Below are 14,136 nucleotides of genomic sequence, written 5' to 3' on the forward strand. Positions count from 1 at the left end.
TGGGAGGGTGGAGGGACAGCGCAGGAGGGGAAGGCCCTCTATGAGGTGGATTGATTCAGTGACTGGGATAATTGGGATGGGAGTGTCGGAGACAGTGCGATTGGCACAGGACAGAGAGGAGTTTAGGGCTGTTGTACATAGGGCCACTATGAGTCGCAAGCGACTCGACAGCACATAACAACAACACACACACACACACACACACACACACACATTCTCCATCCATTAATAAGGGAGCACTGGTGGCCTAGTGGCAAGAAGCTGTGCTGCAATGTGGAAGGCACATGGTTCAGCTGCTCCGTGGGAGAAAGATGTGCAATCCAGATACACAAACACACATACACACAGAGAGCTCTGGTGGCCTAGAGGTAAGAAGCTGTGCTTCAGTCTCAAAGGTACATGGTTCAAATCCACCAGCTGCTCCACTGAAGAGGATAGACAGTTTCCTACCTTGTGATTTACTGCCTCTAAAAATCTGCTGGAGAGTCAGCTAAGCAATAACAAATATGTGTGTGCATCCAAATGCCCATCTATCCTAATGATCCACATAGAGTATTATGAAGATTATATTGGATAATACATTGTGAAATCTATGTAAACAGAGTCAGGTACCAAACATGCAAACTCTGTTATTGTGAATGACCTTATTAGGGGAAATAGCTAATTTGAAATGATAATAACATTGATGAGTATGTCTGCATTCTGGCTGAGATAGTTCCTGTAGTTTCAGTCTCCTAAGTGACTTCAGGTCATGAGGAGGAGGGACTAAGCTTTCACAACCTACTCCATACCCCACGCTGTTCTTAGTGCTTTCACATGGAACGCAGTGTGCCATAGACAAGACAGTCCTCAGGGGATTCCTCGCTGCGGCTTTGTGTGCTAGTTGCTAACAAAGTTCAGTGAACGTGGCATTCTCCTCTATAATACTCCTTGTTGGTCAGACTGTAACATTGCTGATGAGTCTGCTTCACCCTTCAAGAAGGTGTACCCTTTTCTCTTGGGGCCTCACAGTCCCTACGCCTCCTGTTGGGGTCAGTGCACCACTGAGTGACCCTTGGATGATCCTATGTAATTCTCACAACATTTTAGTAGAAGCAATAATATCCCATTTCTGCCCAGGAAGAAACTGAGCTTCAAAGTGGTTAATTAGTCCAAGGTCCTATAGCAGGTAATTGAAGGAACCAGCCTTTCGATTCCAGATTCTCTAGTTCCAAAGCATATACATTCTCTTAGCCCTACCTTTAGTGCTAGAATCTTTAGTCTTTTCTAGAGTCCTTTTGTTTACATACTTAGCAAATGGAATGCCAAAGTCACCCTTGGCCTCTCGTCGGGGTCTTTATTCATGGATGCTTTTGTCTCTGTTTTCAGCCAAAGCTCCAGACAAACCTATTCAGGTAGTTTATGTGCCCTCACACCTGTTTCACATGCTATTTGAGTTGTTCAAGGTAAGTGGAATTTAAAAACGTGCAAAGAAGTCTTCATTTTAAATTACTTTGATTCAAGGCATAATGGATTCATTAGATTAGCATAAGAAAAAGGTTTTGCATAACCATTTTAAAAATTCTATTTCTGATATCCTGTGGGTTTTATAATTTGTACACTGTGAGATGAAAAATTGCTGTGTACAGTATAGTTTTTGTGAATATTAGTACATATTGATTTGGAGACATAATTGTGCTTCAGTGATTTTATGTAAAATCCATACTATTTTTTCCTCAGTTATGAGATTAGAGATGCTTTTTAGTTTCCAAACCTGGCGCAGGCTTTATTTTTGATCGCCAGATCAAAATAAAAACATGTTTATGTGCACTTGTGCTGCTGAGCATTCAACACGTGGATGCATTAGTAATTGTTCCAGTCCTGAGAGAGACTGTAAGCCCTCTCCATGTTTGAATAAAATCAGAAGAACTGAGAGAGGCAGAAAGGAGGAGTGTGGAGGAGCTGGGCCAAACCAGACAAAGCCATCAAGACTATTTTGACTTCATGATTTAAGCTCTTGCTTTTGTTAACTAGCAGTTAATGGCATTGATGGTGCCATTGTTACAGCCACAAGGTGCTTGAACAAAATTTTATTCCTTCCACTGTGTAAAACCTTAAATTGAGCACCTGAAAAATCAGTTATGCTGATTTGCTTCCAGAAATTATACTGTAACTGATGTAACACTGTAAGGTTGCGCTGGGCATTCAATTGTGAACTTTTTCTTCAACAGCTGTGGCTTTTTTAGAATTTCTTTTTAACCAACATTCGAGCTCCTCTTTTCCTTTTTTTTCCCTCCCAGCCAAATGATTAATTTTTATGGGAAGGATGAATCTTTTCAGTCTTTCTGCCTTCTTTAGAGGAAAGGTGCTCTGTAAATGGAAGCTGATAAATGCGATTTAAAGTGCAAAAATCAGCTTCTGCAACCTCATTACATGGGATAAAAACATTACTTTGGCGTATAGAGTCAAGAGTTTAAATACCATAAAGCAAAAAACAAAAATAAAAATGTTTAGCCTCGTGGATGTGGAAGATACAAGATGAAAATAAAATGAAATGTCAGGAATTTTTCTTTGATCTCGGGACATGTGTAGTTAAGCTCTTTGGATGGAGGGAAATGCCATATAAATCCGACTAGTATTTGCCCTATAAAAGGATTGTTGTGTGCGAGTAATCTTATGCTAGCTACTTTAAAAAAATGTGTGAGTCAGTGGTATGCTAAGAAAAAGATCTTGTCATTTCAGAACTCAATGAGAGCAACGGTAGAGTTATATGAAGATAGAAAAGAGGGCTACCCAGCTGTTAAAACTCTTGTTACCTTGGGCAAAGAAGACTTATCCATTAAGGTAATGGCTGCATATGCATCTATAAGTAATTACCAGTTTATTTTATAGTACTTGGAAATGAGAAATCAGGAACAAGAGAAGGAAATGAACATTTTTTTTCAATTCATGGAGTGGCTTATTTACATCCCTTCATTTCAACTTCACTGTTGGCACGTTGTTAGCTGCCATCAGTTTGACTCTCGACCCAGGAACAAGAAGGCCTGGTCTGGTACCATCTCGGAACTAGTTGTTAATTGTAAAGCATGGAGTTTTCATTGGCTGATTTTTCAGAAGGATAACCCCAGGCCTTTGTTCCTAGTTCATCTTAGCCTGGAAGCTCCACTGAAACGTGTTCAGCAGCATAGCAATACACACACCTCCACTAATAGATGGCTGGTGTCTATGCATGGCATGCATTGGTCAAGAATCGAACCTTGATCTCCTGCATGGCAGGCAAGAATTTTACCACTGAACCACTAACATCCCTGAGATTCCACTGTTGTTGTTATTGATTGCCTTTGAGTAGAGCATGACTCACAGTGACCATATATGAACAAAAGGCCTTTCTATAACTATCGTCATTTATCAGCGTTCATAGACTTTCTGGAGGCATGTTGGTTAGGAAGTGGATGGCATTAGGATTCCATTATTCAGGGAACAAAAATTCATATCCCACAGTCTGTCTAAGTCTGCTGCTCTGCTCTGCCTTCTTGTTTAACGTGGTTCACAAAGGAGCCCTGTTTCACTGGGTGGAAGGCCCTTGTAGAGTTCTAGAGCTATCTGATGTGTACTTTATTTCCTGAACTCATTGTCTCTTATTGTAAATATTTTGTACATTGCAGATAAGTGACCAGGGTGGTGGTGTCCCACTCCGAAAAATAGATCGCCTTTTTAACTACATGTATTCGACTGCACCCAGACCTAGCCTGGAGCCCACCAGAGCTGCCCCGTTGGTAAGGATCTTAACCTGCTGTGTCAGGGACATGGAGGTTGGAACACTGGCCTCCTTAGATTGGACCATTTCCTGCTTGCTTTGGAGAAGGGAAGCTTTTTTTATATCTGCTGCTTTTCTTCATGGGGCCTTTGGACTGGACTTGGACTTCTTCTGTAATTCATTGCTAAGAAACACTTACGAGCTGAGTGCCTCACTCCTGAATACAGAGAGAAAGCATTTTGTTGTACTTAAAACAGGTTCCTAGACACCACATTGGAAGGGCGCTAGAAGATTTGTGGCAACATCGTGAGTGTGAGAGTAGAGCTGTTCCTTCAGATTTTCAACACTGTCCTTTCAAGAGGCATTTCTTCCAAGATGTCTCTCTGAGCCTGAACTGCCAAACTTTTGATTAGCTGTCAAGTGCTTTGCTGTTTGCGACACCCTGTTGTTGTTGTTATTAGGTGTCATCACGTTGAGTATATCTCATAACAACCTTATGAACAACAGACTGAACCCTGTTCTATCCTGTGCCATTCTCACCATCTATGAGACACTTGAGCCCATTCCAGTAGTCACTGTGTCAATCCGCCTGGTTGATGATCTTCCTCTCCTTCTCCATCCCTCCACCTTTCCAAGCATGATGTCCCTTTCCAACATGCCAAAGGAGCATTTTGGCTAGACAATAAGGATGACAGGAGAATTGACACCTTTGAGCTGTGGTGTTGGAGTAATTAGGACACCCAGAGGCAGAATTTTACGTAGAAATTTGGTAGCTGCTAAGAAAAGGATTAAGACATGGTGGGTAGCAGCAGGTTGGTCGTGGGCCCTTAGAAGCCAGTACCACCCAAAGCCTTTGAACTTACACCATCATGTTAATTATAACTACATTAAAAATGATATTAAATAACAGGAGTGTGAACTGAATAGATGTGTGTACATGTTCAGAGTCCTTACCTTCTCACTCTTGAAATCACCTTCAGCCCTCCGAAGGCAGCGGTGGAAAGCCTGTTACCATGGCAACTCTTCAGACCTTGTAGGGCCACACTTCCTCCCCCTGCTGAGTGTCTCTAATTGACAAACAACAGTGGAGTGCTTTGTCATTAAACATAGCGATGTATGTATCCATCTGCAGAATGGTTCAGGGTATAAATTAAGCTCCCTTTAAAAGTACTACCTGAGTGGTGAGCACCTAAGAGTGGATTTGATGTATATGAATAAAAACGCAAACATTCAACATCATTCACGACAAAGCTGATTGACTCAGCACGTTGACAGTAGAGGCAAAGTCATTTATTTCAGAGTTAAGACGATCAGTTTTGCAAGGTGCTGTATTGACCAGGCCCTAATACCTTAGTCCTTACAGCTGTTCTGAGGCAAGTGTTGAATTACATTTTCAGATGAGAAACAGTCTTAAAAAGATTGAATAAAACCGCTCAGAGAATCACAGAAAATGCCTTTGAGTTTGAAAGACCACATGTTTAGTCAGAGGCGACCATGACTTGGCTGTGTCATATCCTTTTCCCAAAAAGTTACTAAACTTAGTTATTCTCAGTATCTAAACAGTGTTTTGTTTTTAAACTACCTACTGTTGACAGGGTTCTGTGATACAGAGATACAGGAAAGTGCTAGAATGTTTTCCTTATCTCTGAAGTATACAGACTACAATATATCACATTGTTGTTACCTATTTCCAGAAATTTCCTCTTTTCATTGTTTCAGCCTTTTTACTGGTAGGTGTAGACTTAAAAGAACAAGACAGTCTGACTGTAAAACTTGAAAATGAGATGGTTTCATTTAGATACTAGATCAAATCCCATTTGATGAAGAAAAAGATAAGTCGAATTTTGGCATATTTTTATTATGGCTTGAACATATGAAGAGTGTTTTGCAGGGTCAAGAGTGAAAGGATTGTTTGTCTTAGATGAACGTGACTATTGTTGTAAAAGCAGACTCCGTAAATTATTTATTTAAATCTTCATCTTCTCTGAATAGCCTTCATGGCCAGTGTGCTAGTATTTACACCTGTCTTCCTTGCTATATTAATTTTCTTTTCTCAACAGGCTGGATTTGGTTATGGTCTGCCAATTTCTCGTCTGTATGCTAGATATTTCCAGGGAGATCTAAAACTGTATTCCATGGAAGGAGTGGGCACTGACGCTGTCATTTATTTGAAGGTACCGCATTCTGTTTCTTTACTTTTTAAAGCTATTAAGTCCTAAGATCTAAGTGAGACTAGCCCTGTACCTGCTCTCATGATCAGCTCAGATTGACTTCTGCTTTGTATGGGAACCATAGCATCTCCCTGCTTGTACACTCAGCTATCCCAAAACCACAAAATTTAGTAAAATACTCTGATTTTAAAGCCATAAAGCTCAGTTAAAAATTATATGATCTCTCAAAAGATTTGCAGCCTCAGAAATCAGTGGAAGATCACCATAATTGGAATCCATTCGTGGCAGTGGCTTGGGTTGGGGTTATATTGCATAAATGCGCATCTACACTTTGAATTTTCTTTGAATAAGTTGTAACATCCTGTTGGTTCCCTTATTAATGATTACATCAGACTAAAAAAATATACATGACCACTATTATAGTAGAATCTAGACTTTGGTAGATTGAAATCTTTAGGTTTTTACTTTTGAAAACTTGCTGGCTTTCTCAAAGTTACAGATATTCAGTGATTATAATATTATTACGTAAAAAGATCGCTCTTATAGAAAAGCTCTCTGTTAACAGCTTGTCCCATCTATTGGTGATGTTTAACTTTTATTTGTAACTTTAGAATATTTAGGAAGTTCTGGCAACCTAGTGGTAAGAAACTGCACTGCAATCCCAAAAAAGCATGTGGTTCAAATCCATCAGCTACTCTGTGGGAAAACAATGGATAATTTCCCATATTACTTTCTCTTAAAACCCCCTGGAGCGTGAGCTATGGGTTGGTTCCCACTCAATGGCAAACAATAACAACAACTAGGATATTTGGTGCATTTTTGAATAGGTAATGTTGTTGTTGTTGTTATGTACCGTCGAGTCGCCTGCGACTCATAGCGACCCTATGTACAACAGCCCTAAACTCCGCTCTGTCCTGTGCCAATCGCACTGTCTCTGACACTCCCATCCCAGTTATCCCAGTCACTGAATCAATCCACCTCATAGAGGGCCTTCCTCTCCTGCACCGTCCCTCCACTCTCCCAAGCATGATGTCCCTCTCCAAGAACCGGTCTCTCATCACAACATGTCCAAAGTATGTTAGACGGAGCCTCATGTGAATAGGTAATACAGGCATAAAAACCAGACCCACTTGTCATCCAGTCATCTCCAACTCATAGCATTGGAAGCTTCCATCAAATTTCTGAGGCTGTAAATCTTTATGGAAGATGACTTTCCATCTTTCTCCTGAGGAGTAGCTGGTGGGTTTGAACAACTCACCTTTTAGTTGGCAGCCCAACATAAAACGCACTTAATCATCAAAGCATATGTTTTAAAACTATAAAAGGGACAACTTAAGACTCCTACCACTGCCCCCCAACCATTCAGTTCCTTTTTCCCGAGGTAACTGTATCAATCAGTTTTCCTGAGTAGCCTTCTAGAGGCCATTCAGCATTTATTCATATATAGCTAATTTCTTTCACACCAGTCTAAGTGTCAGCACCTTGCTTTATGGTTGTTGTTTTTTTAACTTGTCAATATATCCTGGCAGTCTTTCCATATCAGTGGATCTAAAACTAAATTTTTAACAGCTCACAGATTTTTTTAACAGCTCATAGAATGTTATTATATCACAGTCTAACCAGTTATTTGAAGGATTTCTTTTAAACGTCAGTGCTTCTAGATGGTATGATAGTTGATCCTACCTTATGTTATTATGTTTACCAGTCTAATATGTATAAAACTTTATTTCTTCCTGGGTAATTTGAGGGTATGGCTGCTCATAAATAATGGTGCTGAATGTATAAAAACAGTGTTAATTGAATAAAAATTAATTTCTTTTCTGGTTGTGTATACTTCAGTACTAGTTTTGAATTCGTGAATATTTTCATTGTGTGGGTTTTTTAAAAAATGCTTTGATGTTGTCCTGGGCAGCCTAAGTAAAGTAATAAGATATAACTTTAAAACAAGTTCAAAATTATTAAAATTTGGGAGCTCTGGTGGCCTAGTGGTAAGGAGCTGCAACTGCAATCCCAGATGTGCACGGTTCGAATCCACCAGATGTTCTGCCAGGGAAGGAGGGACAATATCCTCCTGTACCAGTCAGATCTGCTTTGATGGTACACACACAAAAATAATAAAATAAAAATTAAAAAAATTATGAAAATGTATAAAGTTTTTAAATGGAGCCCTTGTGGTACAGTGGTTGAGCACTGGACTGCTAAGCAGCCGTGAGTACTCCATCGGGCAGTTTTCTATCCTTTAGGGTCTCTAGGAGTCAGAATCAACTCAGTGGCTGTGGATTTGGTTTTGGGTTTTTAACTTGTGAAACAGTAAATTGTGGGTTAGTGTTTCATATGAGAAAACTAATACTGGGAACCTTTGGCATATGTGTTTGTTTTGTTGGTTTTCCCAACAGGCTCTTTCAAGTGAATCATTTGAGAGGCTTCCGGTTTTTAATAAGTCAGCATGGCGCCATTACAAGACCACACCTGAAGCTGATGACTGGAGCAATCCTAGCAGCGAACCCAGAGATGCTTCAAAATACAAAGCTAAACAGTAATTGAGCACTTCAGTTTCCACTATATAATAACCGCTTTCCCCTGCCCTCCCTCAATCCCAAAATATACCAGCCTGCCAGGCCATTGAGTGATTTCTTTCATTTCTGTCTTCTTTGCACTTTTATCACTGGAAAAGTCAGTGATCTTAAGAGAAAGAAAGATTGGAGCAGATAGTTTACACAGAAAGGTACCCAGAATAACGACATAGAGTTGTCCCCTGTTCTAGAATCGTGGCTTGATTGTGCTATTAAAGATACAAACAGCAGTGAGCAGGAGTTTATCCTGCCATGTATTTTATTTCCGAAATTAGCTTTGTGATTTGTCATTGTCATCCATAGAGGTTTGTAGAAGATGCTAGAGAAGTTTTACAGGTGGAAGCTGAAAAAAAAAATTAAAGAAGTTAAAATTATCAATCACAAAATTACAATATTATAGTGATACAGAAAATCATCTTTGCTTGCCAAAATTCTTTTCTTCTGACAGCCCTTAAGTTCCAATTCCATTCGCAACAGTAAGGATTAATAACTTTATTAATACCAAAGTAGTGTATATGAATTGTAAATAATTAGAAGATAAAAACAAGCAAAACAGAAAAGAAAAACCTCCTTATTCCAATGACTTCCAAAGCTGTTAAAACTTTGTTATGTGGATATTTACCTCCCAGGTACTTTGTTATTGGTATATATTTTTTCCCCCAAAATGAACACCTACTATTCATCCTGTTTCATAAACTGCTTTAGTTTCATTTTATCATCTCTATTTTTCCATTTCAGTCTATTTACATCTGATATTTTCAATTCCATTTTAACACTACAGTGTTTCTTCTTTATATGTTTTCATTGAATGTGTTTCTCCTTACCCTGAAAACCTTGATTGCTGACATCCTTAACATAATGCAATAGACAAGTATTTGTATCATGATTAACTGATAACTTTAATGTCTTGTGGCTAACCTTGAGAAAAATGAGAATCCCAGAATGCTTGATTGTGTTTGTGCAAAACCTATACTTGGACCAGGAAACAGTCCTCAGAACAGAGCAGGGAAACACTGCATGGTTCAAAATCAGGAAAGGAGTGTCAGGGATGTATCCTGTCAGCATACCTTTTCAGTCTCTATGCAGAACAGATCATTCGGGAAGCAGGGCTTTATGAGGAGGACTGTGGCATCTGGATTGGAGGAAGACTCATCACCAACCTACGTTATGCAGATGACACAACCTTGCTTGCTAAAACTGAAGAGGACCTGAAGCACTTGATGCAGAAGGTCAAGGACTGTAGTCTTCCATATGAATTGAAGCTTAACATCAAGAAGGCAAAGATTCTCACCACTGGGCCAATTGGCAGCCCCATGATAGGTGGAGACGAGATTGAGGTGGTTAACAATGACAGCTTGCTCGGCTCCACAGTCAACACTCTTTAACACCAGCAGTCAGGAAATCAAAGACAAATTGCATTGGGAAAATTTGCTGTCAGGGACCTCTCCAGAGTACTGAAAGTCAATGATGTCAGTCCAGAGCTAAGGTGTGCCTAATCCAGGCCATGGTCTTCCCAATTACTTGCTATGTGTCAGAAAGCTGTACAGTGACTAAGGATGACAGAAGAATTGATTCCTTTGAATTGTGGTGCTGCAGAAGAGTCTTGAACATACCATGGACCACCAAGAAAACAAATAGGTCTTTCTTGGAGAAGGTGATACCAAGTTTGTCCTTGGAGGCTAGGATTTTGAAACTCCATCTCACAAACTTTGGGCATGTGGCCAGGAGAGACCAGTCCTTAGAGAAGAACATCATGCTTGGAAGGGTAGAGGAACAGAGCAGGAAAAGACCCCAGATGAGATGCCTTGATACAGTGACTAGGGCAACGGGGCCTGGTGTGTCAGAATTAGTGAGACTGAGAATTAGGACAGGATTCAGATCTAATGTAGATAGGGTCGCTATGGATCTCAGGCAACTCAACGTCACATAACAATAATAACAACAACTAGATTTATCCAAACCAGGACCCATTACAGCACCATATATCACATCTGGCTGTGGCTCCAGTTCTTTTCAATCTAGAACAAGTCTTTGTTACAAGATCATGCCAGTTGTCCTGCAAAATGTCCCACCTTGATTTGTTTGATTTCTTTCTTGAAATGTCACTTCTCTTGTTCCTCATTCCCTGTGTTTCCTGTAAACTGGAAGTATGTCTTAAAATTCCTCTGTGACTCACAGTATGTGATACTGTTGCAGAAATATACTCTGATCCAAGGTAGCTGGTCACACAATTACACTGTGACCCATGGTATCTAATGATCAAATGAAACTAAAGCAGTTTGTTAAACAGAATAAATAGTATAGCCTCTTCTTGGGAAAACATACATACCAATAGAAAGTATTTAGGTGGTAAATAGCCGCATAACGAAGTCACTACGTTTTTGGAGGTTGTTGAAGCATTAGTGATGTTAAGATTGGTCATAGGTTAGATCTGTCCTCTCCATGTTGGAGTTACAGTTTCCCTTGTCAACTAGAAAGTGTTCTTTGGGCACTGTGTGAATGTACAGTGATCCATCAACCCTCTGCCTGATTTTTTCCCTTAACATCAGTTGATAAATTTGACCTCAATAATTTTATTAGCATTTGTAGATTTTATTTTTATTATTAAAAAGCATATTCCTCTTTGACAATGATTAGCTGATGTTCATCCCAGGGTGAAAGTCTTTCTGGTTAACTAAGGTCATTTAAGTTCCTTGGATTGCAGTTTATCTTGGCTTGACAAATCTTTCCCTTTAAAAAAGGCACCCTAAATGGTGATGAGAGTCTGTCTGTCTCTTTTTTTGAGTTGTATTACATGTGTATTGATAGATTTTCTTGTTAGCTATGTTTCAAACAATTTTCTTTTAAATGGAAGTACAACGTGTAAAGTGCACAAATCTCAACCATAGAACTTAATGAGGTTTTAGCATCTGAAAGGGCCACTTAGACTTTCTATACACATCATCCCTCCTGTGACCACCTCTGCTCTCTATCACATATGTAAGTTTTGCCTTCTTAAATGCATCATCAAAGCAACATATACAGTATGTGCTTTTTTAAATCTCAGTTTATGTAAGATTAATCCATGTTATTGTATGTAGTGGCCATTTAAAAAAAATTTGGTTTCATACAGTGATTTGTATACATTGTGTTTTATACAATCTTTCATTTACATTGTGATTCATATATATTATGTTTTGTATAATTAACTATATTCATGCATGCCTATTATTACCCCAGCTTTTCACGTCCCCATTGACTATTTGCTATTCCTTCTCCACTCCATCCCCCTATCTGTCTGCTCTCCTAGTGATTTCTCTTTCCCCTTTTACTGCACCCTTCCCTTTTCCCCTTCTGGATATTTATACACATCTTACTAGTTATCCTTCTATTTTTATGATAAGGGTCTTATGCAGTATTTATCCTTATGAGACTCAATTAATTTACTCAGAATAATGTTCTCTAGACTCTCCCTAGTAGTCTCTAGACTACTCTGTTATATAGTATTTTATGAAATTGTTATTCCTTAGTGCTGTATAGTATTCTGTTGTGTGAATGTACCGTAATTTCTCAATGCATTTGTTTGTTGAGGGACATTGGGGCTGTTTCTGTTTTCTTGCTGCTGTGAATGATGTTGCTATGAACATAGGTGTACATATCTCTGTTCAAGTCTCAGTTCTGATTTCCTTGAGGTGTATTCCTAGCAATGGAATATCTGGGTCCTGTGAAATTTCCGTGTTCAGCCCTTTGAGGAAACACCAAACTGCCTTCCAGAATGGCTGTACCATTTTACACTCCCACCAGCAGTGCATGAGAGTTCCCACCTCTCCACATTCTCCCCATGATTCTGATGCTAAAATGAGCACACTTTTGGCAGTGAGCACTATTTTGAGCTTGATCCTGTGTATTTCATTGACAGAAATCCTTGATCTATTTCTCTTTATCCTGGTAAACCTTGATCTTAGGGAGCTCTGGTGGCCTTGTGGCAAGAAGCTGCACTGCAATCCCAAAGGCGCATGGTTCAAATCCACCAGATGCTCTGCTGGAGAAGGAGGAGCAGCCTCCTCCTGTGCCCGTCAGATCCCATTCTGCAGTACACAAGAAGGGGGGGGGATGAAAGAAAACCTTGATCTTTTAACATCCCTAACCTAATGCAATAGAAAGGTATCTATGTGAAAAAATTGGTTTATAGAGCTTTGAAGCTTTATATCAATTTAATAGCATTGCTCTTTTCGGATGAATGAGGAAAAAAAGATTATCTATACTGATGAGTTTTTTGTTTTTGTATTTTTATGAAGTGTTGTGATGGACCTTAATATATTATTGTTAAACTGTTCACCCTTCTCACATTACAAAAATCAGAAAAATGTGGTCTATGTGGGCCACCCTCTCCCAGCCAAGGTTAGACTAAGACTGGAAACATCTAGATTGGTATTTCTTGATTCCATTCTCAGTTTGTATGTAAGTGAAATAGACTGTTGACTATCAAAATAACCAGTTAATTCAAGTTATTACTCTGATAAGTAGAATGATTTGGGTAGTGCAGAAGCAAATTTTGTAAATAATAAGGTACATCTAGGTTATGAAAAGACTAATTGAATAATATCTTGAATGCTGTTTAAAAATTGACAGGTGTAGCAGGTTGTGTACTGCTATAATTAGTGAGGAATCATAGTTTCTAATACATTATTAGCCACACAAGTTTTAACAGAAAGCAGTTTTAAAAATGCTTTGTGTGACATTTGGAATTGTTAAAGTATACAAAGAGCTTATTGGTGGAGATTTGGAAGAAATACTTAGTAAATGTACTAGATGGTTATACATGAGGAATCATAAGGAAATTTAATCCCCAATTAGATTTTTTTAATTAACAATTTTATTGAGATATCATTCACCTACCCTAAAATTCAGTCTTTTAACAGTGGTTTTTATTGTATTCACATAGTTGTACAACCATCACTACTCTCTAATTGTAGAACATTTTCTTCACCTCCAAAAGAAATCTCTCACACCCATAAGCATATTTCTTACCAGGTTTTTACTGAAAGTAAAGAACTGTTGTAACGTATATGTAATTCTCTCTCTGTAGGAACTATAGAAAATAATCTTGAGCTGGCAGATAAGAATTTTCGTCTAATTGCTCTAAGTAAGTTCTGGTTAAACTAGAGGAGATTGTGCTCACAAATACTTGATGAATGTAACTCTTTTTTTTCCCTGCCCTGTAGGGACAAGGTCAAGACCAATAGAACTTTCTAGAGAACCAAATATTCTGGCCCTCTCTGTGAAGAAAAATCGCCTTCTGCAAGTCAACCAGAGAGCACTTCTTTCAAATACCAACTTCAAGTGCAGAACCATAGTTACTCCAGTGCTTGAATGTGTGTTTTCTCCATACCAGCTGGACCTCTTCCACGGAACCCTTCCTGTTGCTACTCCAACTCTTTCACAAAAATGAGTTTGTAAATGGAGTAATTTCTTTGGTAGTTCCTTGCTGTTTGTTGTGTTTGGCACCCAGCATACACGAACCTCCCAGCACCTCCTGGGAGCGGAGCACGCCTGTCCTCGCCCCCTCCACTTGATTATCATAGAGTCCAGTGTCCGCACTTTCCTCAGGATACCAAACTCTTTTCCCATTCCTGACACAGCAGATAACCTCCTGTTGCTCTTTGTGACCAAATAC

General features: G+C 39.2%; 1 protein-coding gene across 1 annotated transcript in view; it reads left to right on the plus strand.

The window, feature by feature from the left end:
- Positions 1 to 13,907, plus strand: part of PDK3 (pyruvate dehydrogenase kinase, isozyme 3) — a 102,368-nt gene extending 88,461 nt beyond the window's left edge. Inside the window, exons 7-12 of the mRNA XM_006885039.1 lie at positions 1,369 to 1,445; positions 2,722 to 2,823; positions 3,645 to 3,755; positions 5,797 to 5,910; positions 8,304 to 8,443; positions 13,685 to 13,907. Coding sequence (XP_006885101.1) covers positions 1,369 to 1,445; positions 2,722 to 2,823; positions 3,645 to 3,755; positions 5,797 to 5,910; positions 8,304 to 8,443; positions 13,685 to 13,715 — 575 coding nt within the window. The 3' untranslated portion in view covers positions 13,716 to 13,907. The remainder of the gene's footprint in view (positions 1 to 1,368; positions 1,446 to 2,721; positions 2,824 to 3,644; positions 3,756 to 5,796; positions 5,911 to 8,303; positions 8,444 to 13,684) is intronic.
- Positions 13,908 to 14,136: the final 229 nt, after the last annotated feature.

The sequence above is a fragment of the Elephantulus edwardii genome, unplaced genomic scaffold (genome assembly GCF_000299155.1).
Source record: "Elephantulus edwardii isolate Elephantulus edwardi_28Jun2011 unplaced genomic scaffold, EleEdw1.0 scaffold00040, whole genome shotgun sequence".
In the NCBI taxonomy this organism is placed as follows: domain Eukaryota; kingdom Metazoa; phylum Chordata; class Mammalia; order Macroscelidea; family Macroscelididae; genus Elephantulus; species Elephantulus edwardii.